The sequence below is a fragment of the Xiphophorus maculatus genome, chromosome 20 (assembly GCF_002775205.1).
Source record: "Xiphophorus maculatus strain JP 163 A chromosome 20, X_maculatus-5.0-male, whole genome shotgun sequence".
Taxonomy (NCBI): Eukaryota; Metazoa; Chordata; class Actinopteri; order Cyprinodontiformes; family Poeciliidae; genus Xiphophorus; species Xiphophorus maculatus.
The window spans coordinates 24330838-24355588 of NC_036462.1; the positions used below are offsets into that span (position 1 = coordinate 24330838).

The 24751-nt window shown below is 36.5% G+C and overlaps 1 protein-coding gene across 5 annotated transcripts in view; it reads left to right on the forward strand.

Moving 5' to 3' along the window:
- Positions 1-24751, forward strand: part of LOC102224473 (MICOS complex subunit mic25a-like) — a 63307-nt gene that overhangs the window by 12953 nt on the left and 25603 nt on the right. For 3 of the 5 annotated variants that reach the window (XM_005797955.3, XM_023325721.1, XM_023325719.1), the window contains exons 5-7: positions 3648-3668; positions 6066-6149; positions 15062-15132. In XM_005797955.3, the coding sequence (XP_005798012.1) occupies positions 3648-3668; positions 6066-6149; positions 15062-15132 (176 nt within the window). The remainder of the gene's footprint in view (positions 1-3647; positions 3669-6065; positions 6150-15061; positions 15133-24751) is intronic. The other 2 variants (XM_023325722.1, XM_023325723.1) reach the window with 1 other exon arrangement.

A 24751-nucleotide genomic window follows, 5' to 3' on the forward strand; every position in this document is an offset into this window, starting at 1 on the left:
CTCACTTCCCTTGTTAGCAGTCATAATGTTATCCCTGATCACTGAAATATAGTTGTACCTCAAAAATACTTCTTTTTTGTAGCAGTAATAATAGAATAAAAACAGACTATTTAAAAAAAATAAAACTAGTAAATACTGAACAAGTTCACATTGAAGCTTAACTATGGGTATATGTGCCTTTCAATGCAAAGGTTTTGAAAAATGCTGCTTTTTAGCTAATTTAGCAGCACCAATAAATCTTAAGTTTATATTCAGGGGCTCAGCATTACCACAGATATGTATTATTACTGGCACATGTGATGGATAACATGCTTACTTCCATTATTATACGACAGGGAGAGGGATGTCAGTGAATTAGCCACAATTTTCAGGTATTTCCTCTTCTCTGTTTGTATTTGCATCTGTCTCTGTCTTTCTTCCTGATTAAAAAGCCAAATCAAGAGTTAAATTGTGCACAGAATGTCTCCCTGTGACATTCTCCACACTAATCCTACTTTTATTCCTCTTCCCTCATTTCGCTCTCTCTCTCTACTCCTGACTTTCAGGCTGAAACCAAACCAAAACCTTTTCTCCCCAAACACATAGATTCATTCACACGCACCATTTGCATAATTTAACATTTGCATAATTGATTTCGAAGGAAGCGTTTCACACTTTGTGAGGTAGTGTTGGAGACCAAAAGGTCTGATATTGCCATGCATGCACATACACACACACTCACGCACCCCCGCACGCATGCACTCACGCACACACATTTACATTGCCATGCTCACATGGTTTTGTTGTGTCACAGTCTCTACCTCTGTTTTTTTCTGTTTTCCTCTCCCACAGAGAAATAGACAGAAACACACTATGTTACTGGATGGTTAAGATTCCAAGTCTAAATGAAGCATGAAGCGTTGCCAAGCTGGTGCATCTGGTGACCTGCTCGGTACACGCAGCAAACATAATCAACTAAGCATACATGATCAAATGTATCAGGATCCATGAAATTGGTGTGGTTATATTGAAGGAGCATCTTTGATTTTTCTGAGCTGGTAAAATGTGCCCCCCTTTTCAACTATACAGATATTTTGCACTTTTAGATCATTCTTATCTAATAAAATGCATGAATTATTCTCAGGCAGACGCAAGGACCCATCAAGTCTCGTGAGAAAACAGAATTTATTGAAAGGTTATTTGTCCTCTTTTTTTCTCCTCTAAACATTACTCACTGATATTGAAACGGTTTGGAGAGATATGTCATTATTTGTATATTGTGCCCATTCCAGATACTTGGGTAGAAAAGGACATAAATATTAGGATCATAACTGTGAACATGATGTGGTGCATAGGTGAAACTGTTTCTGATTAAAAATGGATGGCTTTTGCATGTTTTTTCCAGGTAAAATAAGGTGTTTATTTCATTGTTGTTGTTTTTTTGTAGTTTCCTCACATTGTTTAAAATATTACACTAAGCTAAACTATTGTTTCAGCTATTGTGCACTTATCCCATGTTTCATACTTAATTAGTTCAGTGGGTTGAACAATTTGTAAATTAATAATGTAATGTAACATTGTATTAATTTTGAATACAAAATTAATATTGTATTCAATATTGTATTGTATTCAATACAGGTAATACAATGCTCTACCTGCATTGTATTAATTTTGAATCAATTAATACAATACTATACACACTGTCTTTTTACCAAGAAGCCAGATAGATAGATAGATAGAAACAAACATGGAGGTCCACTTTGCTGATTTCCATTTTGGAAATTGTGTAAAAGCTTTTTCAAAATGTTTTTCTACATGTGTCAAATTTAACCAATGTCTTTCTTCTGAAATGTATCATTGGGCAAAAGGCAGGTCACACCCTGGACCGGTCACCAGTCCATTGCAGGGCGGAATAAGTGACATGACAGCATCCATTTCCTCTAATCATATAAATTCACCCCATTTTGGACAAAGTTGCTGGCATGTCCTCTAACCAAACATAACATACATGGCCTGACCCATGACAAGAGAACCAAATAAATTTTTAATTGTTCTGAAGTTGATGTTATATACACAAGTGGATGGTTTACAGCCACCACCATAATGGTTCCAAAAATTAGTCTATAAGTTTTTACATTCACGTTGACGTTTGATCATCAGGGAGATCTGAGTCACATAAATATAATGTAGATGTACCTGCAGTCACACTGTTTGCTATTGGCCTGCAGACTCCATCAAACTGCTTGGGCGTGTGTGTGTGTGGTAGGGGGGGGGAGGTGTACGTGTGTGTGTTTATCTGTCTCTGCATCTCTACAAGCCCCTTCACCTCTCCTCTAAAATCTTTCATCTATGGAAATGGGACCGCCTCACTCCTGTGAGCAATCCATGGGGATCCGGCTATTCACACATACATGGACACTCTTAGACACACATTCAGATTTGGTCCAGCGACCAAAGAGCGGGAAGGTTTAACAGATGGTGTCGGCTGTATCCGTTACAAAGATTACCCAAAACCACACAAACGCATTTTGCAGCCACTGGCTTTGTGAGTTCACCTCATTTAACTCAATGGTGTTTTTATGAGGCATGGCAACATTAGAGCCACCTACCGCTATAATCTGTCCCCTCTGTGTTCTGTATCCAACGCCAGACTGGGAGAGCTTGGTAGGAACAGAAAAACAGAATATGGCATTGTACGCCTGTCTGAGCTTTGCTTGATTTGGGGATAGCCTACCATACAGGTCATATAATACTTTGTGGCTGCATTAGACACAAAGTCGTAAAGGTCTATAATATATTATGAGTAGCATAAAAATGCATAGGCTATATTAGGAGTGTCAGATAACTCCATGTTCATTTATTTTTCCTAAGGTTTAGGTGTCGCAGAAACATCATTTGAACAGAATAATGCACAGGAGCTCGACTGCTTTAATCTCATAAACCTCAACAGTTTTTACTCCAAATCACAGTATAGCTTTGCTTGCAACTTCTGACTTGATTGATTTTTAACTAAGAAAAGCATACTGTGAATAAGCAATTTAGCTTAAGAAACTGCAAAGCATATATTAACTTTTTAGTGTCTTTAGAAGATCATGTTGATCTCAGTACTCTGACATAGCATCTTGTCTGTCACTCTGTCAACATTTTTGTTTTCTACAAAGCACCCAAAAATGCTGCCACTGAAATGATTTAGAAGGTGTTGATCCTTATTTAAGGCTGTTGTAGCTCAGTGTTGTCAGCCATCTTGACAACATTGATTAGTCGATTCTGTCAACACAACATGGCAACTCGGATCATAACACCATAACAGAAGCTATACTGGAACCAAGTTACAACATGTAGTCCTTGGACAGTTTTAGATGGATATAAGTCTGTGTATCATTATAAGCATGAGTATTTTTCTTTAACAATACATCTAGTTAAATGAAAGGATATATTTTCCTGTAATGTAATATAAACTCTAAAAGTAAACCGTTGTGCAAACAACAGCAACAACAGCACCCATACTGTTTTTCTAAGGGATTTTAGAAGTACCAAGTTTCTTTCTTCTGAAAGTTTCTGGATTCTACTTTCTGAAATGTGTCTTTATCTCACCTCCTTTTTCACCTAAACTCTGTATCATTCCTCCTTCTATTGTCTCTCTAACTCCAGTTCCCTCTTTTTCCTAGCTAGCAGATTTGGATGCGTGGGTAAGCAACAACACTATTACCGTCTTAGTTCGGCTATTCCTTTCTCTCTTACTCTGTCTCTTTTCTCTATTTAGATGTCATGTTTTCATTGTGCTTTAAAGCAAGGCTGCAAGTGTGCTGCCGCCATCATTTTGCACAACAAATCTTTGGGAGGTATTCAGCTAGAAAATTACACATCATCTGTGCTGCTGGCAGAGGAGATTTTACATGCAAACGCACATATACACACATTCTCCAAGCATCAAACAGCTACCGTTGAAAGAGAGAGCGTAGAGTAGGGATTTGCACATGTGCTCTTCAAAGATGTGTGTGTCTGTTAAGTTAGCATGACATTACACTGAATTACAATAAATGTTATGTCAGTCAGTGTAACTGTGCTTGTGTGCATACCGATTTATTTAAATGGTACAGAAGAAGAGTTGATCAGTTAATATTTCATCTACTCATACTCTTACTAATTCACCTGTTAAGTAGAGGAAGTAGTCATCATTTCAACATGATATAGTATCTATGTGGGATAGCACCACTTTCCCTTTCCATTCTATATAAGTTAATGGGCAGTTGCTGTTCTTAGGATCTTAAACTACCGTAGATTTTTTGTGTTCAACTAGCATATCATGTTCACACTAATTATGATGCATTCAAGAGTTTTTTTCATGAGTTTGTTTTAAAATACGGCTGCATAATAAATCGGCTTAAAGCGATATGTTTGTTTTCTGGAAAAAATTGAGTGGCTCTGTGTGCATTATGTTTATGTAAATAAATTAATTTGAAAAACCAAAATACATTTTTATGAATTAGCAATACAATGTGGCAGTGAACATATTTCTCAGCGTTGTGAAAAACAGAGTATTTACAATCTGCTGGCTTGACAGAGCTCCCTAACTTTTGTTCATTCGAAACTCATTCACTTTTATTTTTGTATTGATTTCTGTTCTTTTTTTCCATTCATTAGCTCTTTTGCTGGTTTTCACTATATGTTACTTAAATTCATATTATTCATGGAGTTCTTTTTTCTTCGTTAATCTTTTGGAAATTATAAAATTGTATGCCCCTATGCTCTTGACACAGGTTTCTTTTTTATCACCAATGCATACATGTATCTCTCTTCCAGCTAAAATGCCAACAAATTTTCAAAGTGTGTGTCTCTCTCCCTGTTTCTCTCTCTCATTTTATTTTATTTTTTTACATCTGTCTTTTGTCTTCTTCTGCTTGCATGCTGCTTTGCCATGGCCCAAACTGTGGGTCTTCCTTCAGCCAGTCCACCATCTTGCTGCCTGTCACAGCTTGGCTCAGTGAGCTTATAAAAGGCTTTCACCTCCTGCTAATGTCAACACCACCACTTCACCTCCAGCCACAGTTGTGCCAATCTTATGCCACCTAACTAGTTTTGTAAGTGTCATTGCATGGTGTTGGTTTACAACGAAATTGACATTCTTTGTGCTGCTTTGTAATATAGATTTTATGAGTTCTAATTAAATGTACATTTCCACATTACTGATGTTATTTTGACCTAAAATGAATTAGCAGGACTTGTGAAAAGAAGTGTAAACTACCCGGAAATACATAACCAGTTGTTTTTTAACTGAATACTTGGGAAAGATGAAATCAAACTTTTTTGTGTTTGAATTCTTTTGAAATCTCAATATGCAAATAATTTGTTAATTCACAGTGGAAGAAAGTATTGAATCTTTTGCATCTTGCAGCTGTACTACTAAGCCCAGTTGTGTGTTTACTGCTGAGGGGAACACAGTAGTAATATGAGCAAACACCTTCAAGTACTGTTCTTCTGCATACAATTGTATCAAGTGGCCATGTGTATGTCATCAGGTTTATAAGCTCTATATGGTGATTTTTATACTTTGTGATTCAAAAACATTTGTACAGTGGTTAGTGTTCTGCTTGGAGGTAAAATACAAATGATTGATACATGTTCAGTGTCTTCAGTCATGTTCAGCAGTATTTTCAGTGATTTCAGCCAATCATTTCCACACCACCTGGAGCTGCTATTGTTGCCTCCTGCCTTTTGTATAGACGCTTTGAAAATAAATAAAAATGTATTTTATAGTGCCTTCAAAAGGCATTCTTACCACCTTAACCTTTCCACAGTCATGTTACAGTTACAAACTTCATAGGGTTTTGGTGAATTTTCCAGACAAATATTGGAAACATGTGAAGTATATTTAGTTTAAGCACAATTTATTATGATAAGTAAAGTCCCTTGCCAACCAATTGTCTGCAGTACTCTCTTAGCTCTCTGCAAGCTAATCTTAGTATAAATCAATGTAGTACAGATGTTTTAATTCATTTATTTTTTTGTCATGTTTTTCTAAAAAAAATATATCTTTGCTGTAATTCATACGTAATCTCTGTCTCTTTTCTTGTTTTCTTTCCCAGGGTAGACTGCTGGAGCGGAAAGAACAGGAGCTGGCCACAATCCAGAGTTTCTACAAAGAGCAATTAGAAATAATGGAGAGAAAAGTAAGGATGCTTTTGCCATTTCTGCTGATTGTTTGTCGAAGTATTTGAAAATCACAAAAACTATATTTTGTAAAAGTGTTTTCGTCCAAAAAAGTGGTTTGGTTTGTTGCGTTGCACAGCTTTCTCAAAAGTGTTTTCTTTTTTTTTTTTTTTATCTCTCAAAAAAAACATGGCATAATTAAGGAGGTAGCTTGATCTTACATAAGGTAGTAATGTAAGTTATATTACTATATGTTGTCAAGGAAGTATTGAAATACAAATTACATTGAGTCAGCAGCCAGATGGGAATTCAGATGTGATGGAGCAGAGGCATCTCAGATGGATTTATTTTCTTAATTACATATGGCAAGGCAAGTTTGTTTGTACAGCACCAGTCATGTACATGGCAACTCAAAATGCTTTACAGAAAAACAAACAAAATAAGAAACCCTTCTTTCTACCATTTTATGGTTTTTCAAGTGAAAAAAGATAAATGCAGGTTGTTGGGCTTTTTTTTTTTAAGAAATAATGTCTTTGGTTTCTTGAATCTAATGTCATACAAGAAGAAGGTTTGTGGTGTAAAGTATCAGGACCTATTGAAAAATGTGTGATCCATACCAGATTTTAACGCAAAAAACACATTGTTTGGAAAATAGTATGAAGCCGAAATGGGGAGGAACTTGCTTAAAAATATAAGTAAACCCATAACTCAATGTACATAACTTTAGACAGTTGACATGGCAGCAGCACAGTGAATAGGACCTGTGGCTGCAGAACAACATCACATCACCACCTCTTTACTCGCATACTAAAGATCTAGTGTTAGAGTTTTGTGCTGATATGAGTTTAATTTCTGATAAACATTATGCTGTGTATTGTAGCCAAGCATCTCTGTCTTGGTCTTCATTTGCTATTTCTCTGCTCATTGCAGTTACCATGTAAAAGTAAAGTAAAATGTAGAGAAAGATATTATATTATGAAACTTTAAGTGGCAACCTAATATGAAATAACGCTATGAAATTATTGAAGAAAAACAAACTCCTGTATGCTATTGCCCTTTTCTCCTTCCCCATCCTCTGGGTGTTACTGTGTGTATTCACAGCTTTTCCCTCAAGTATTAGTTGGAGACTCTTTGGCTCTTCCACTCTAACCCTCCCTCCCTGCGGCAGGGCCCATCAGGTATACAGGAAGGGACCTTATCTAGTCCCTGGCACTCACCTCCTTTAGGCCTTTGAGAAAACCTTTTACATAGCCAAGTTAAATGGTGGGGTCTCTGCATGACTCATAGCAAGCGGCACGCGCTGCAATGCTTGACAGAGAAGACTGATTGGCAGGAGAGTGCAGGATGCTCTATCTTTCTTCGCTTGCCGCCACAGTCCCTTTTTCTCTCCTATCTTTTTCTCCCCCCATCATTTTCTCGCAGCTGACCTGCATGTGGATGAGGTAGTGAGAAAGAAAGGGACTGAGTGGGAGGAGATAAAAAAAAAAAGGCTATACGGACTGTGCATTAAACAGACTGTCTGTCCTCAGTCGGCGACCATCTTCCACCTTATTTTCCTTCATTTTGCAGTCCAACACTTTATTCATCTGGCTCTCCATTCATGGCATTGCTCCTATTTTGCTGTCTATCCTTCCCCTTTTTATTCTCCTATAACTGTCACTCAATTTAGTTTGTTGAAAATAAATGGTCTCTTAAAACCTGAATAGTGACTGACAGAGGTCATATACATAAAATTAAAAAGACTGGAAGAGTTCATGATTCAGTCATATATTTAAGAAAGCTTTTCAGAATGTATTGTCAGGAATAAATAAAAGAAAAGGCATTTATAACGGAGTCAATTCAGTTGTTTCATCAGTACTTTCTATTCTGTTGCTGCTGATAGTCCTAGATAGTTTTACTCTGACACATTCTAGATATTGGCCATGTGTCTCCTGAATAAAACACAATATACGTTTTAATATGTGATATACTGTACATACAACAAAAACTCCCAGCATCTTTATTTTGTCATATTGGCAACTATTTCTAATGTTAATAGTAAACAATGGTTAAACAAAACATATAACAAATTCAATCACCAATCAGCTAATCAAAAAACAATCTTTATTATTATTATTTTTATTTTTTAAATAAATCAAATCCTGCTTCAATAGGAGTTACGAAAATTTTCAGGATCTTCCTAAATTCTAACCTTTTATAATTAAATATCGTCATATTGACCACACATAGGCTTTAGGCATCTTCGTACTAATAAATGTTTAAAACAAAGATAAAAGCAAATTAATTGGAGAATTCAGAGACAATTACTGTTTTATCTTTCCTTTAACTTAAATGAAGTCCTTGAAGTTGTCTGGAAGAATATGTCAGTGTGCACATGTGCTTTGCCTGTGTGAAAAGACATAATCAGACATACTTCGGTTTCCTGTTTGTCTTATGAATAAAAGAAGATAACAAAGCATTCTTTTTGTCTAAAGGCTGTAGATGCCCTTTGATTGCACTACTAACACAAATGTGCAAACAGCCCGTGTGCGGGGGTGTATGTGTAAACGTGTGAATATTGTCTTTTTATTGACAGGTTCACGTGCAAGCTGTCATCTTTGAAGTATTTATTATACAGTAACCGATTGACTACATGCATCCTAAGGATATTAACAAGTTGTGTACTTTTTAAATTTACAAATATATACCGACAATAAAAACATAGCTGCCCAATGGAGTTTGGATTTCCACTGCAAAACAAAATTTCTTTTTAACTGATTTGTTATGGATTTCATTCACTAAGTTTTCATGTATTTTTTTTCCATCTAGTGTGAACTGGATTGATGTTGTTGGTACAGACTGTACTGCTGTTGCAGGCATGGTGGAGCTTACTACTATATACAAAGAGATTTCCAGTTATCCAGGATATGACAATTCTAAGTGCTTAAGTAGAAGGTAACTGGACTTCTTGCTAGACCAGCGCTTCTCAATTCCAGTCCTCAGGCCCCATGCTCTGCACTTCTATTCCAGAACAGCTGATTCAAATGACTGCATTACCATCAAGTGCTGCAGAACTTGAATTCAATCCAGGTGTGTGGCAGAAGGGAAACACTTAAAATATGTAGGGCAGGGGGGCGTGTGGACCAGAATTGAGAAACACTGTGTTAGACTAAGCTGAAGAACATTTTCATTCCATATATTACTGGAGTCATCTAAGAAACGAAGAAGGATGTTTTCCTGGCATGATATTCTTGTGTGTATTAAACCCAACAAAACTATCAAACAAAGATTGGTTCATCCCGAGGACAAAACACCCAAACACAACCTTAGTGGTGAACCAGCAACCTGCTAATTTTGTGTGTTTGCCACCGAGAAGAGCAAACTCACAGGGTTTAGAATCCACAATTCATTTACATCTCAAGGACAAGGAATACTTGTTTAAAGACAGAAATGTGTAACTTTTGGCAGGATAGAAAAGTGGTTTAAGAGAGCAGGGGAAAAGCCTGTAAATATTAAATATGAACACTAAACAGAGGAGATGGCTTCAGATTTCATCTTTCAAACACCAACTCTGCAGCCCTGACTCATCTCCGTAGGAAGTTTTTCAGTAAATTACACCTTAGAAGATGTGATTGAAACCACTCAAATGGCATTGTTGGGGACATGCTTGCATTGTTGAGTAACAATCCAAAAATTTGGTAGGACCTGTGATTGCCCCATTAGTGACTTCAATTGACTTACTGGTATGATTGTTATTACTGCAACTTATAAGCATGTTTCTTTCAACCATGTTCAGAACTGAAGAGGCATTTTGGATGAGAGGCAAATCTCTTTAAGAATAAAGAGAAGTAGCTCAGTGGCCTACCACTTAAGTGCTTAGCTAGTATGATGAGGCTCATTATAAATCTGTCTGTCTGACCATCATTTTCTGAATCTGACAGGTTTTTTTTTGTTTTGTTTTTTTTTGCAAATGAGCAACTCCACACCTGCCAATGTTGGTCAAATCTCTGATGGCTCGCCAGAAGGTTGCATTTAGCACAGACCATAAGTATTATTCTTCTGTACCAGATTTTCTTTTGTCCCAAGGCTCCTTACTTTGGAGTCTGAACCAGATGACCGACTTTAAAGAATTATCAAAAGGTCTAAGCACATCTCATACAAAAATACGTAAACGTTTTGCAGATTTTCACTCAAAAAATAAAACAATACAAAACAAACAAACAAAAAAACATGAAAGGAAATGCAGTCCATTGTATTATCAGTGCTGGTTTTGGTTCACTTGAGCCTGGATTCCTTGATGGACAAATGTTTTTGCTCTACCTGGGTCCTTTTGAACCCACCATAGCTCTGGCAGCTGCAGCATCTGAGAGAGACAAGGTCACAAGAAGACTTTGATGAACCAAAATGACTGGGTAAAAGATTATATTTTATCAAATATGAACTTCCTTATGGCATAAGAGACAGAACTTGTGCAAATGGAATGAATTAATAGTGAGCTTAGTCACAAGAATGGTGTTTTTTGTTTGTTTTTTTTACGTAAAACTAGACAGCAACAGATTTATTTTTTGTATAAACACTTTCCAAGGAGAAATTTTAACCATTAAAAACATTAATAAAGAATAAAATTTGTATAAATTGTAGACAAATGTACTCAGAAGAAGTGTGTTCAACTGCCTTATCAGTAGATGCATGAGCACATGTAAGCTTATTTTGAAGAGTAGATAGCGGTCTACAAAAAATAGCAAAAGAAACATAAAAACTGACATCACATTTAGTTTGCCATATGTGGCAAACTATATCTAACGGGAAGGTTGGTCAGTAACTTTTAATGTCTTCTCTTTCATGATGCCAAACACACAGAATCAAAACCCAGAATCATCAATATTCTACTTACTGAACATGCAGGAACATCCTTCAAATCTCCTCCCTCCCAGTCCCCAGTCTCCACCGTCTCGCTTGCTCTCATTAATTTTTGGAAGCTCTCCTAATCTCTATGCAGTGTACAGGTAGAGTATATCCTACTTCCTGTGGCAACATACCCGGTGACTCTGTAAACAAGTCTTAGTTTAAAATTCACCTCGTTTAATCCCCTCTTCTCCCCCTTCTTTGCCGGCTTGTCCCTCAGAAAGAAAAATTAATCCGCCTTCGTCCATGCGTGGAGCGTGAAAGAACCCCTCCCTTCAAAACCCTGACATCAGCCCATCTCAGTCAACAGCTCCTAGAGGGTGTTCAGACAAGTGTGCATGCAAGGATCATCTGAACACAGAGATTCGGGAGCAAATACAGATTTAGTCACACACCTGCATGTATGCAAGATTATACACAAACACAGCACACATGCATTCACACTAATCCCCTCCATGAGCCTTTCCAACAACCTCAAAAACCCAGTTCTCCCCCTTGGAGGGTTATCATCTCCCCCTTTTCAGTCTCTCCACATTGGGCTTTTGTCCCCATGGGTGGAAACGACTGGGAAGAGCTCAGAGCATGTGTGCCAGTGATAGGTGCTTCTCTTCTCTGGTGTCAGGAGAGCTGATCTGGGACTGCTGCTTGAAGTCTGCTCTGGTGAAAAGACACAAAATTTTATGTTAATAAACTGAAACACAAAACAGTCTCACTGTCCCAGAACAACTCAAACTCAGAAGCTCAAGCTGCTAATCCAGATGCTCCAGTAATGATTCTATTTTCTTTTTCTTCTGTGCTGCTCTTCTTTTCTTGCATGACCAGAGGACATAGTCAAGTATAATTTAGTCAATAGAGTATTTTGTGGTTCAGTATTTCTTTAATCACAAATAAATATGTCTAAATATGCTCAAGTTGTGTTTGATGGGAAATGCGCCTGTCATCACTGTGCTACTCTGCATTTTCTGTTGCATAAGATGAACGATCGACTTAGGTTGAACAGATTTTTTTCAGTTTTTTTTTTTCTTTTTTGTCACACATTTTTCAAATTGTCATTTTAATTTCAGTTAAAGATGATGCGAGTAAGAAATAAAAGAAGCTGTCAAATTATGATTTCCTTTTTTTGAGGGCAGAAACAATCCAAACTCGCTATGTGAAAAAACTTTGAAACTAGATATTGTCAAATTCATTGAGGTCACAAGCAGAACCACAACTGCATTCAAAGCACTGCAGGCCTCACTGGCCTGTTAATTAATTTCTTATTCATCCTGTTGACACTTGCCCAAGAAAAAAAAAAAAATCTAAATTCAACTAGGGACGTAACTTTGTTTAATTGGAATCCGAATTTTAAAAGCTGTTGAATTTATAACTTAAAGACACAAAAATTATACATAATTCTAAATTATGTACAATAGAAACACCTGCTCATTTCTTTGTTGCCCTGTTCTCTGTCTTGTGTAATCAGAGATTTTCACATTTTTGAGTTTTTGGGGATTCTTTTTTTTTTCTTCTTTTTTTTATTTCATTTTGCAAATCTTGGCTCCAACACTAGACATCCCACTGGTTCATTTGGCTAATTTAAATTCACATATTCACTAAAAACCTGTCAAAGTTGCATCTTACTTCCCTCCAACAGAAATTGTTTAGGGCTTCTTCAGTCCCAAACAGTTTCATTAAGGCATTTATTGGAAATAACTTAGGTACAGTAGATCATCGAAACACTTAAGTGCATAACATGAAAGCACAGCTGTGTATGAAATGACAGTTTTTCTAAAAAGTGAGATAAACCTCAAAATCCCTACCTTCTATTTTCAGTCATATAAATGTATTACGAACACTTCACATTCTATTTAAAAGCAAACCATGTAAATGTATTAAATTGATGAGTCTACATAAATTCAGAGATAAAAATGAGTATCGGATGTTTAAAAACATAGCAGTGGGGGCATTTTTTCCAAACTTAATAGTTGTTGAAGCAACAAATGCCTACTTTTAATACAGATATTTACATAGCCATGGTGTCTGATAACCACTTCAAATCTCCGTATTAAATTCAGTGGGAGTCACCTGACAAACTGCATGTGGCACCTAGACCAGAAAACGACAAGTTTGCATTCATCCGTCCACCAAAATCTTATTTGTTTGGCAAACTCTGGTCTTATCACACCATGTCATGTTTTCACAACAATGGTGCATTGTGGGACCAATAGTTTGCTAGGAGCAAAGTTGTGGAGACCACAGTAGTGGTTCTCCTATGCTATTTTGGCTTATTTTCCATTTATAAGGAAATGTTTTGTTTTCCTCATTTTTTTGGTTTTGATCAAATTCCGTTGATTGAACTTGATGCTATTTGAAGTTAATATTTTGAACCCCTTTTCAATCAATGATTGAATTACTTTGAAATAACAGCATGCATATCCTGACAGTTGGGTCTTTCTGTTTTATATTATTCTACTACATCTACTAGCGTATTACAAGCCAATCACTTCAATTATAAACATTTTTCCCAAATACATAGACTAATCTGGTCTTTGATGTGTCGCTATTACACAGCTGTATATGATGCCAGAGTGAATTACACCAGATGTCTTATTTTGAATGTTTCATTTCTTATCCCATGGTGTTTTGACCTATGAAACTTGATTAGTTTATTATAGTTGTACTTGGGATACATTTTCAATGATTATGTTTTCAGTGCCAAATCTGAGTAATTATTAGAACTTTTAATTTCAGAAAACAGCTGTTCATTTTATTAAAGAATTTTAACTATAGTCATACAGGATTGTAGTTTAAACATATTCATTCACGTTCATTTGTACCTTTATTAACCGAAGTCAGTTGTCAAAAGTCAGTAGAGTATCACAGTCTGGAGAAACAGTTGTTGATCTAAAATGTGCTCCATTTTAGAGGGATAACTTCTGTCATAAAGCCTTAATGAGTAAGAAAGGAAATCATATAGGGGCAGATTACTCATCACAAAGAATAGAAGTTGAACAGATTAGGTAAAAAATGCCTGTGAGAATATGTTGAGTCTTTTCCAACATCAGGCATTCAAACCGGGGCAAGCCTGTCTGTAGATGAGCCTAAAATAATGAGATATGAAAATGACTTGCGGGCACTGAAGGAGTAGAGGGCTAGGGATTGTGGGGGAGGTTTGTGTTTGATCCCATCTCTTCCCTGCACAGTCACTTCAATTATCTTCCTCTCCTATCACCTCATCTATTGGGAATATAAGGAGTTATTAAGTAAAAGCTCGAGAGCTGCGGTTATTGGTTTAAAATCGTGATTACTGCAGTGAATGTGTATGAGAGGGTGGCAAAAAAGAGATTAAGTTCATGTTTGGATTTTTTTTAGACAAACCTTTTCACATATTTTGACACTAAGCCTTCGAGGTGATCCTCACCAGCAACTAACATAGAATTTATTTTTAGATGTCAAATCGTACGCCTTTTTTTAAATGCTATCTGCTTTATTCTCCACAATGCAGTGTGCTTAACACTGCGACCACTTGACTATTCAGGTAAACGTCTGCTGTATGTGACTTTGCCCAGCAGGTAAAAGCTGCATCTGAGTTCTAATTGCTATTTAAATGCCAGAGTTTCTTGCATGAAATCAAACATTATGGAGTACCACCAGAGCGTCAATATTCAGATTTGTAAGCAGGCTGTAAAATCCAAAGGTCACTAATTTATGGAATGTGACATTTCCGTGGTGCTTTCTGCATTTTGCTCATCACTTCTGGCCTATTAATGCATAAATTAAAGCAGAAAAAAATTGTTGCAGCTGTAGTAATACTGTGTAAATATTCAAGTTGTGAAGCTTTGATTAATTAAACTTGAATTGAAAATTTTGACAGTCATGTTTTTATGCTTAATAATGATGCAACTTCAAATCAGAATTATGTTAAACCCCAGAAACAGTTTCTTGAATTGAAAGAAGCCTGAATGAGCAGCCTACTTTATACTCTGAATATACTATACTGTATATTTTGAGCTCTTAGACATTATAAAAATAATTTCTCAGATTTTAATCTTTGTGGTTTTCCTCGCAGAATTTTCAGAACTACAAGCAGACAGCTGAAGAGTACTTTGAGGCTGCAGCTAAAACTGGAGAGCGGATACGGTAAATACTAAATATTTGAACTGTCCGATTTGTAATTATGTTTCATCCTCACTGCCTCATTACATTTCCAATCTGTAGTACTAAATCAGTTTACGCAGTGTACTTTGAAGTGTACTTTATTTGTGATTTAATTTTGTTTCTATTTGTTTGCAAATCCAATGGATAAAAATGTTATTGTGTTGCAGTGGAATGAAAACCATCAATGAGAAAACAACAATTTAACAAGTGTGAGACAACAGTGTGTGGAGACTATTTGCAATATTATAGGTCTGTTAATGTGGACACTTCAGCCTCAAGCTGCCTGTTAAACAGTTTTACTCACAGTTGTGAGACAGGGTGATAATTTACTATTATCATCCCTCATTTATTCTATTATTATATTGTGACTGAGATGTCAAATTAACATGGACAATTACTTTTTTCCGTGCTTGAATATGTAGTAAAATCTTAGTGAAGTGTCAAAACAGCAGATTTAGGCTTAAAGAAATATTACACATGAAATTGGTCTTTAAAACTGTGACATCTATTTTGATGTTGGCAAAATTTATTTAAAAAATCTAATTTCTTAGATGTGAAACATAATATGACATAATACTTGAATTCATCCAAAAGAAGGCATGCTTCAGTGTACGGATGAGAAAGGATATCCTAGCATAAGATCTCACAAAAGAAATTAAGTTGCTATCAGTATGTGACTTTGTTTGAGCTTTTGTTATAGACCCTTGGAATGAATTATTTAAGCTTGTCTCCCAATTGTATCTTTCTATGATACTTTATTTTGATTGAACCAATGCTTTAGTAAATTCATTTCCCTGACATATTGACAAAGCATGCCTAAAACTGCTATTTAGGCCCTGTTACAAAAGCGCAAAGTACTATAAACATATTCTGATTTTGCATAAAGGACATGATGCTCCTGTGAGAAAAACCTTACCTGTTATCAGAAAGTATACCAGTTTTATTCAACACATACCTACTGTCATGCTGACGCTGACAGAGTATGTGGGACTTGCTAATTAATTCTGCTTCATAACACCAATTCTCATTGCTTTCTATCATTTAGTTAGAATGTGTTCAGTTTTCTTATGGGCATTCATTAGCACATGTCTACATGTTTTATTTGAATTTTCCAAATTTCATGAGACTTGCCAAAAAGCCTGTATCTGAAGACCCCTGATCAGAACCACTCCATCATAACTCAGTCTGCCGCAGACTGAAGTCATTTGCAGACTCTTAACAGGTTTTCTTCTAGAATTGCCCTGCATTTAGCTCCATTCACCTTCCCATGAGCTGTGGCCTTTTCCCCAGGCTTTGCTGAACATAAACATCCCACAGAATTATGCTGCCACCACTGGAAGCAGTATAATGCTTCTTTTAAATTGTGTTTTTCCAATGAAAACGTAATCACAAATCCTGCGTTATGGATGACTTTGTGTTTTCAACTCCTACAAGCTCGTCTTCCAAAATTACTGGGCAAGTGTGCTTTCAGAGCACGGAACAAGGAACAGGAAACTAAAGTCAGTCCATGTCAACGTTACATCTTTTACCTAAGCTTTCACCTAGCTAAGCTCTGTGTTGTTCCACATGTAAGCTCTTTAATTCGTTCAGAGCTTTAATTACAAGGTGTTGCAAACCATTCTTATCATATCAGCTGCATCAGGTTCTGCTGCCCTATATATTTCTCTGATCAAATGGCACTGGAGGATCAGCTGGTGCTGTGATCATCTGCTCTCCACACTCGCAACTTTGTGCCACTGCTGGTGCTTTGTTTTGCTTTGCATCCTTTCATTAAGTCACTGCCATTCTACAACCCCAAACCCAGGTAGATCAGGAATGTAATATTGGTTGGTTGACTTCAACCCTTCGTTACGTTTCAGGACCTCTCATTTGATCAATAGGGAGAAAGTATATAGCTAGATCATGGAATCAAAGTAGGCTCCTAAAAGGTTACTGGTGGGGATGATGTACACTGTTTATTTTCTGGCACAAATAGCTTTTTTTTTTTTTGCATGTGAGCTGAAATATTTAATTGTGGTGTTTTGTCACCAAAGCGGCAAATGTTTGCTGTATTCCATACTTTGCAAACTTTGCATGCCTTTCCATCAATGAAGGCCAGATTTGTGCACTTCACTATCACATACACTACTGTATTGGTTTAAAATGCATTATGCTTTTATACAATCAGATTTATTGTTGTAATTATAAAAATATGAAGTTCAAGGAGTATAAATACTTATGCAAGACACTGTGGGTTGCAGTGAAAATCTTTAAAAAGTTTATCGTAAGTGTTGTCTGATGGACAATGACCTCATCCGCCACACTGACATCTTCCAGTACCAGACACATTCAATTCAGCTCCACACAATGCAATCCTCAAATTTTGTCCAAATGATTTCATTTGTAAAGATTTGCTATTTTCTATAGTTGCATGAGCGAGGTTAAAAGATCACTGCAGCACAAGTTTGCTGAAGGAAAGTGTTTAGTTTGGCCACGGTGTGCTGCTATTATTTTTATACTGTGCACACAAAAAAATCACTCCAATTTCCCTTTTCCATCTCTGCCACACACTAAGGGACATTTTGTATTCAGACAGTCATGTGCTCATCATGTTCTGTCAGCATTAGGGCAGTGTTTCATTGTGGAATGGTCATGCTGTCATTTCACACTACACTGACCAGCCAGTAATTATTCTATTTACCAACTGTTCAGGGGAGGATTGGAGTAGTACACATTATGCTATTTAGCTAAATGGCACAAGAAAAGAAAAAGAAAATAATTATAATTCTTCACTCTTTCTTGGCAACTAGACCTCTACATGTCCGTCTTCTGTCTCTTTTTAATATGTTTTTGTACTCACTTTATTATTTATATTCTTTTGTTATAACTTAAATATGTAACACTGACAATAATCATAGTAGAATGTAAAATTTGTTCTTTTTTTATTGTAGCTATCTCTATATATACACATCAGTTAGATCTTTATGAATGCTCTTAATTAAAAATCAACATAAAACAAAAGATTTGTGCCAATCTCTACTGGGCATGCACATTTGTTCTGCCTCCAGTCTTTGTACTTCATAAATGAAACTTCTTAGCATTGTTTGTAAGTGTGTTGGTTTCATCTTATTCTATGTGATAAAAATAATTTGGGCTGGTCCAGGTGAATCTTTTTAAATGATTTCTGATAACTTGTATAAACCACAAGCCTTGAACATGTGCCTCATTCATTGACCAGTAAGAGTCTTTTGTGGCATGACAACCTTAAGTAAATTTAGCTAATAAATTGGAGTACATGACCCAACTGCTTTCATTTAAAGCAGAAAAGTATTTCTTTATAAATACAATGACAATAATGTCATCCATAACACATATTTGTTATTTTGACTTTGATACATAGACTTAAAATACAGAATAAATATAGTTAGCCTCCTGAATATAGTTGGTTTGCTGGTTTGCTTTATTGAGTAACACTGGGAGTTTATCAATGAGATATGAGCTACTTAATTAGTTGGGCTAGCTGGGCTGATACAGTACATTGTGTGTCTTCTTCTTCTCAGCAGCGGACATCAGAATAAGATTTTTGATATTCCAACCAGTCTATCTTTGGTAAGGCCCAGTGAAGGTAAAAAACTGTCCGTTTCTGATAAACAGGCAATTTCTGGATGCATTTCTGAATTCAAAATTGGAAGAAAATGAAATGTATAGCTGAACGCTTTGTGGGGGGGAAATCCAGTCTGTTTATATTTTGTTGTTCTTCTTTCTCATCCTTTGTGCAATTGTGGTTGCATGGACCAGCAACTTACCAAGACACCTGTTAACAATTCCCTTTATACAAACTAATACATTGCCTGATGAAGCAAAAAGCCACATATTTGGCCAAAATGTTTGGCAAGCTTTAGTGAAGATGAGTCTTACCTCAGGTGCTTCAAGAACTTAGAATACATATATTGGAGCCCACAGGTTACGTCCTCTCCTTGCCTGCAGTACATGTGATTCCCTATCAAAATATTGCCTTCATATGGAGACATATTGCATGGTTGTCTTGCTATAAGGAGTTTAGAAGAGTTCATCCGTTAGTTTTGCCTTGGGGTGTCCATGCAACCCATATTCCCCAAATAGCACCTGACTGCAAAGAAAGCACAACATTTTGGCAGGGCTTACCTTAAGATCTTGAAATCTATTAATCCTCTTAAAGAACCTTGTTACTCTAGGGCAGAATCTTAGTGAACCTCAGGTGTCTGTGTGCGGATTCGTCCCAAATGTGACTGCAGCCTGGTAGTTTAAAGCCCACTGTCTCATCTGAATCTCTGCATCTCTACTATTGTAGAGGTGAATACTTGAATAAGAGGTACAGGTTATTGCCTGCTATGCATCTCGCTGCTTTTAGTTTTTCATTTCTGTCTTTCTGTCTTACTGAGTTTTGATTGATTTTTTTTTAGGTCTTTGCTATTAAACATGCAAACAGCCCAGGCAGTTTAGAGTCCAGTCAAAACCTGACAAATATATTACTAACCTGGAAAAATTCAGAACATTGTATTTGACTATTGCTATTTGAAAGTACAGCAGTTGGTATCTGGTTGATTAATTTAAGATTTATTTTTGAGCTGCAATTTTACGCAAAGTTGTAAGTTGCAGTATAACATAAAGATATACAAAAAATGTTAACGATAACTGAAACTAGTGAGCAAAATGGGGGGAAAAGTATTACGTTACACCATCAATGTAGAAAATACATTAGAGTTGTGAGTAATACAAGACATCTTTAAAGAGACAATGTCTAAGGTTACTGCGTTTTGTATTTTATTTTCTCTCAGTATTGTTTTGTAATTTTCAAGTAAACATTTTGAGCCATAAGTTTGAAATGCTAACCCTTTTTTTAAGTAAAACTGTTTAAATGAAAAGCTAAATGGAGAAACCAAAAAACTGTCTGAAATCGCAAAGCTAAAGATGAACACTGATAGAAGGTCCTTATCCTTCCCAACTTGAGTGAGTCGTTCAACCACAAGTTTTCTTGATTGAGCAGTTATCAGCGATGAGGCGTCACACACAATCCCATGAACACACGGGGCCCTTATCTTGTTCTTGCTTGTCACCTGTTTTAATGAAACACTGCCTTTATCCTATAAAATCTTCCTTTTCCTCTGTCCCCACAAAGCGAGACTGGTAGGGATCAATCAGTCTGGCTAACTGAGAGCAAATTTTTATCAATCAATTCCATCTGTTTTTAGCATTTCATGTGTCAGCGTAGAAAGGTAGAAGCACAGCTCTGTCTATCTGCAGCACATGACTTCTACTGCTCCTGGATGTAATTCCCATTCGAGATAGAACTGTGTTTCTGCAGAGCTGAGATAAAATTTAGGGATGTAATATTGCAGTATATGAACTTAGGATTTAAGTTTGTGTCATAACTTAGCAAAGGTTGGATAAATCTTTCCCATGACTGCCAAATTATACTTTGTAGAAATATTCTATGTTTCTGATATTGCGTGATTGGTAAGTAAGATTAGTGTGAGCTGAACTATGTTATGCTCATAGCATTTTCATAAAAAGCTTCACAAAGCCTCTTACAATAGAAGATGCCTGCTCTGTCGTTTCTTTTGATCTCACCCCAACCATGACATCTTTGATCCTCTCTTCGCTTCCTTTTCATTCAGTGTATTATTAAAAAGTAAAGTAGAATGCCACAGCTGCTAGTTTAGGGCAACCAACATCCTCGTCATTAATAAGCATCCCCCGGTACACACAAACACAAACAATGCCTCCTCAGACACGGAGAATAATAAAATGCTACGCCCATTCGATCTTTTCTTTTTCTTATTATTTCTTAATTCCCTCATGTCATGCCCTGCAAAAACCAGGAGCTTGAGCTCTCTTCATAAAAAGCCACACACCACCAAGGTGAGACAAAAAAATAATGAGAAACTTACGATTCCATCCTAATCTTTTCCCCTCAACTCTTCACGCATCTTTGGCGACCGTCACTTTTCAGAAAGCAATTTGGATGTTGTTTTGCTTCTTTTCACTGCAAAAGTTAGCAATCAAACTAGCTGGGTCGACTAATGTTTTTGTAATAAGAGCTCACCTTTTATTTCAGTCAAACGAGGCAGTTGGTGCAGATTAGCAGAGGCAATTTTCTGCTTCAGATTCCATTATTAAAACACACCTGCTATCAGAAAGTTTCTTGTGTTAAATAGAAAAAAGAATTACTTTTATTCCTCCTGAGTTTGGATTAATACCTTGAGGCTATTGTTGCTGTTATCATGAGTTCTTAGGGACTAATTCAGAACACAGACATATTGTCAAGTTGCAAAGGCAAACATCAAGTAATTCAAAAGAATCTAAACGTTAAATTTGGACACAAATAATTGATTTCAACACAATGCAATCTCTATATCTAGCAGAACACTGCTAATCCCTCATCTATGTGTCAGAGATTGTCCCCTTTTTATCCAAAATGAATGCATTTCATTAGCAGGCTTGAGATCTATTCAATTAGAAGAAGTTCCATAAGCCACAAAGTATCACAATCTATCAAAACCAACTAGTCTGACAGTCTTTGACAAATCAGTCAGAAGGGCTAAATTCTTGACTTTCAAACTTGAAACATACTTGTTTTAAGTAAAAACTTTCAGTGGATTTGTATATGAGTTTTTGAATCAGTTCAAAGGTAATCAGCCTCTCAATTAAAATAGAAGACCCTTATTAACTTTAAATAAATTACACACAAATTAAGAAAATAAATGGAGAATTTATACTAAGAAATTAGCTTTCAAAATATTAGTATCAAGTAGGTACTAGTAAAATCTGAGAATTATTAGGAACGTATGGATTCTCAAAAGCCTGGAGAAACAGTTTTTGGTCCTAATTCTAGTTTTTATGAGGGGATAAAGGATTTTCTGTCTTCAGAAGAAACTTTTTTTTGGAGCACCAGACTTTGCTGATGGTCAACACCCAGGGGTGCGAATCAACCTCTAGCAACAAGCACCTTCAATCCTCCACAAAAAAAGATGCCGTCTCTGTGGCATGCTGTTTTAACATAAAATTAGTTTAACCAAATTTACATTTATTTGGTTTAGGACCAGTCGTATTAGTAAATTAAGATATCTCTAATTATTTTTTGACTAGACAAATTATCTGTTTGAGAAATCTCTAACTACGTTATGACTAATATAAATGATGTCATATTTACCATTAATTAGTATGAAAGCTTAGATATGTGCATTTAATTGCAAGTTATCTGAAACTTATAATTCAGATATCAACAATTAAATTATGACTAGTCTTTTTTGGTCTGCATCAGCATTTGATCATGCCTTCACACACCACCAAATGAACCAGACTTTCTAGACAACTGAACTAGAGTTTGATATAAGCAAATTAAACAGGGAAAGCTTGAATGCAACCTTTATGTCATGAATTTTTTTTTATTTTTTACCTAACCATGCTCCATCTTTGGCCAGGAAATAGATATGACTAGTTTATGGATAATATGAAGAACTGACTAGTATGACTAGTTCACATCCAAGGACGGTTGGCTCTTACAGTACTATTAAGAAGTCTGTTACTACATATTTGTGTCCAGCATATTAGAAATGTTGGAAACTATCATCAATTATCAATGTGTAGGACAGATCCTGAAGGCATCAGTCAGTAACCTGACTTCCTGTCTTGATAGGTTAACGTGGAGAAATGTTTGACTGCCTCCAGCGCACCTAGTGGCGTTGCACCTTGTAATGAGGAAAAGGTAAATCATAGACTGATGGTTGCCATGGACTACTGTTTGTCCATGCAAACTGGAAGGGTTATTCATCATTTAATTCATCACTGTCACATTCGGTTTGTTTCTCTCTCATAGGTTGCATTCACTTCCCTCTTCATGAATATTCCCTCTACCTCTGATTTGTTTAATCCTGTCGCTTTACCCTCCACTGCACACGCTAGCACACACACCCACACATACTAAGACTGCACAATAGACACACCAGTGCAGAGAAATTTCTCTCACAGTCTTATTTGCATGCAGTTTCTCACATGCGAGCACACACACACACACACACACACACACCCCATGGATTTGTTAAGCACAGATAACACCGACGTGCACACTGGGTGTGCATATTTGTTGTGTATTTGTAAGTAAAGGAAGGAACCTCTGAGCTCATTCATATGTGAAGGAGGCATGAATCCGTAATTGCTTTCTGGCATGGTACGAGGACAGCTCTGAGAGTTGACTGGGTGTTGGTGTGCGTGCAAGCATAGAAACTTGTGCAGGGGTGTGTGTGTGTGAATGTCAAGTGGTCATCTTCAGTTCTTCATTTGACATGATGAAACATGTGCCTCCTTATCGAATTAAACTCTAATTCATTCCCTCTACAATTCTTGCTCTTTGTATGCAGCCTGAAAAATCCTGTGGTGAAACATTTAAGTTCACCATTGCTTTATACAACACTGTGGCAACAGGTTAAGCATCGGCCATGCTTTCATCTAGACTTTATCTTGAATTTAGATGTTGATACAAAAATAAAATCGTTTATTATATATATTTCTCAATAAAATTTACCCCAAAAAGGTGTTGCTTTAGGTGTAGTTTATGTTTTGTTTGATCTGTGTGTGTTATGAAATTCCTATACCAGAAATGTCAGAGGAGTTTGTATTGTAAACATAATATAATGTCACCTTCCTAAAATAATGGTCAAAGTAATTTCCTGCCAAAAGTGATATTTTTGCCTAAAACATATTTCTGAAAGAAAGAGGTAGTGATTTAGGCCATTACTTTAGGAAGCTGTCGATATATGACCTACACTTGTGTAACTAACCCCCAAATCAACTTTTTTTATACTGATAAAGTCTCTAGTAGCTTATTTAGGATTTTGCCTTGATGTTTCTGTTGGAATTTTGACATTTGACATGAAATTAGTTTAGTCCTGCAATATTTGATCTCAGTCCTGGCCTTCTTTGGTCAAACAATACCTAAGTAGTTGAATTTTCTTGTTGGTTGCAGTGGTACAGTTTGGTACAGCTTCGTCACATCTCCATGTTCGGGTATCAAATGATCTCACTCAAACACACAACCCGTCCCACTGGTGCATCAATAGTTAGAATAGCTAGCATGACCAGCAAGCATTGATCAATATCATGACTCAGCTGTGCAAAGGTGTGATTTATTTGCAATATGGGCACAGAGTGGAATAGGTGTCCTACTGGCGATTGGTGGTGTGAGAGACTTGCTAAGGACAGCATTTACAGCATTTCTTTATTATAAGATGGCGTCAAACTACAGACAACAAAGCAAAAGCACTTGGGGCCTTTCACCAAGATCCTTCATGGCAGTTTGCAGTGTTTACAGTTAATGGCTTTAATGATGCGACTAAGGTAAAACGTAGAGATAAGAGTATCAACTGATTTTGTTTAGTGCAATCGTCTGCTCTGATGCCAGCCATTTAAAAATGCAAGGATTGGGATCCTGAGCCAAATACTTGAGTCAGATGCATACTTTGGAATATTCAAACATGTTTTATTTTACTGATACCAACAATTACTGACTTTTCTACCTCCAGAAGAACCATGTGTACATGTAAGCATCACAGATCTTTGCTTTGAAAGAAAAAAGTCATGTGTG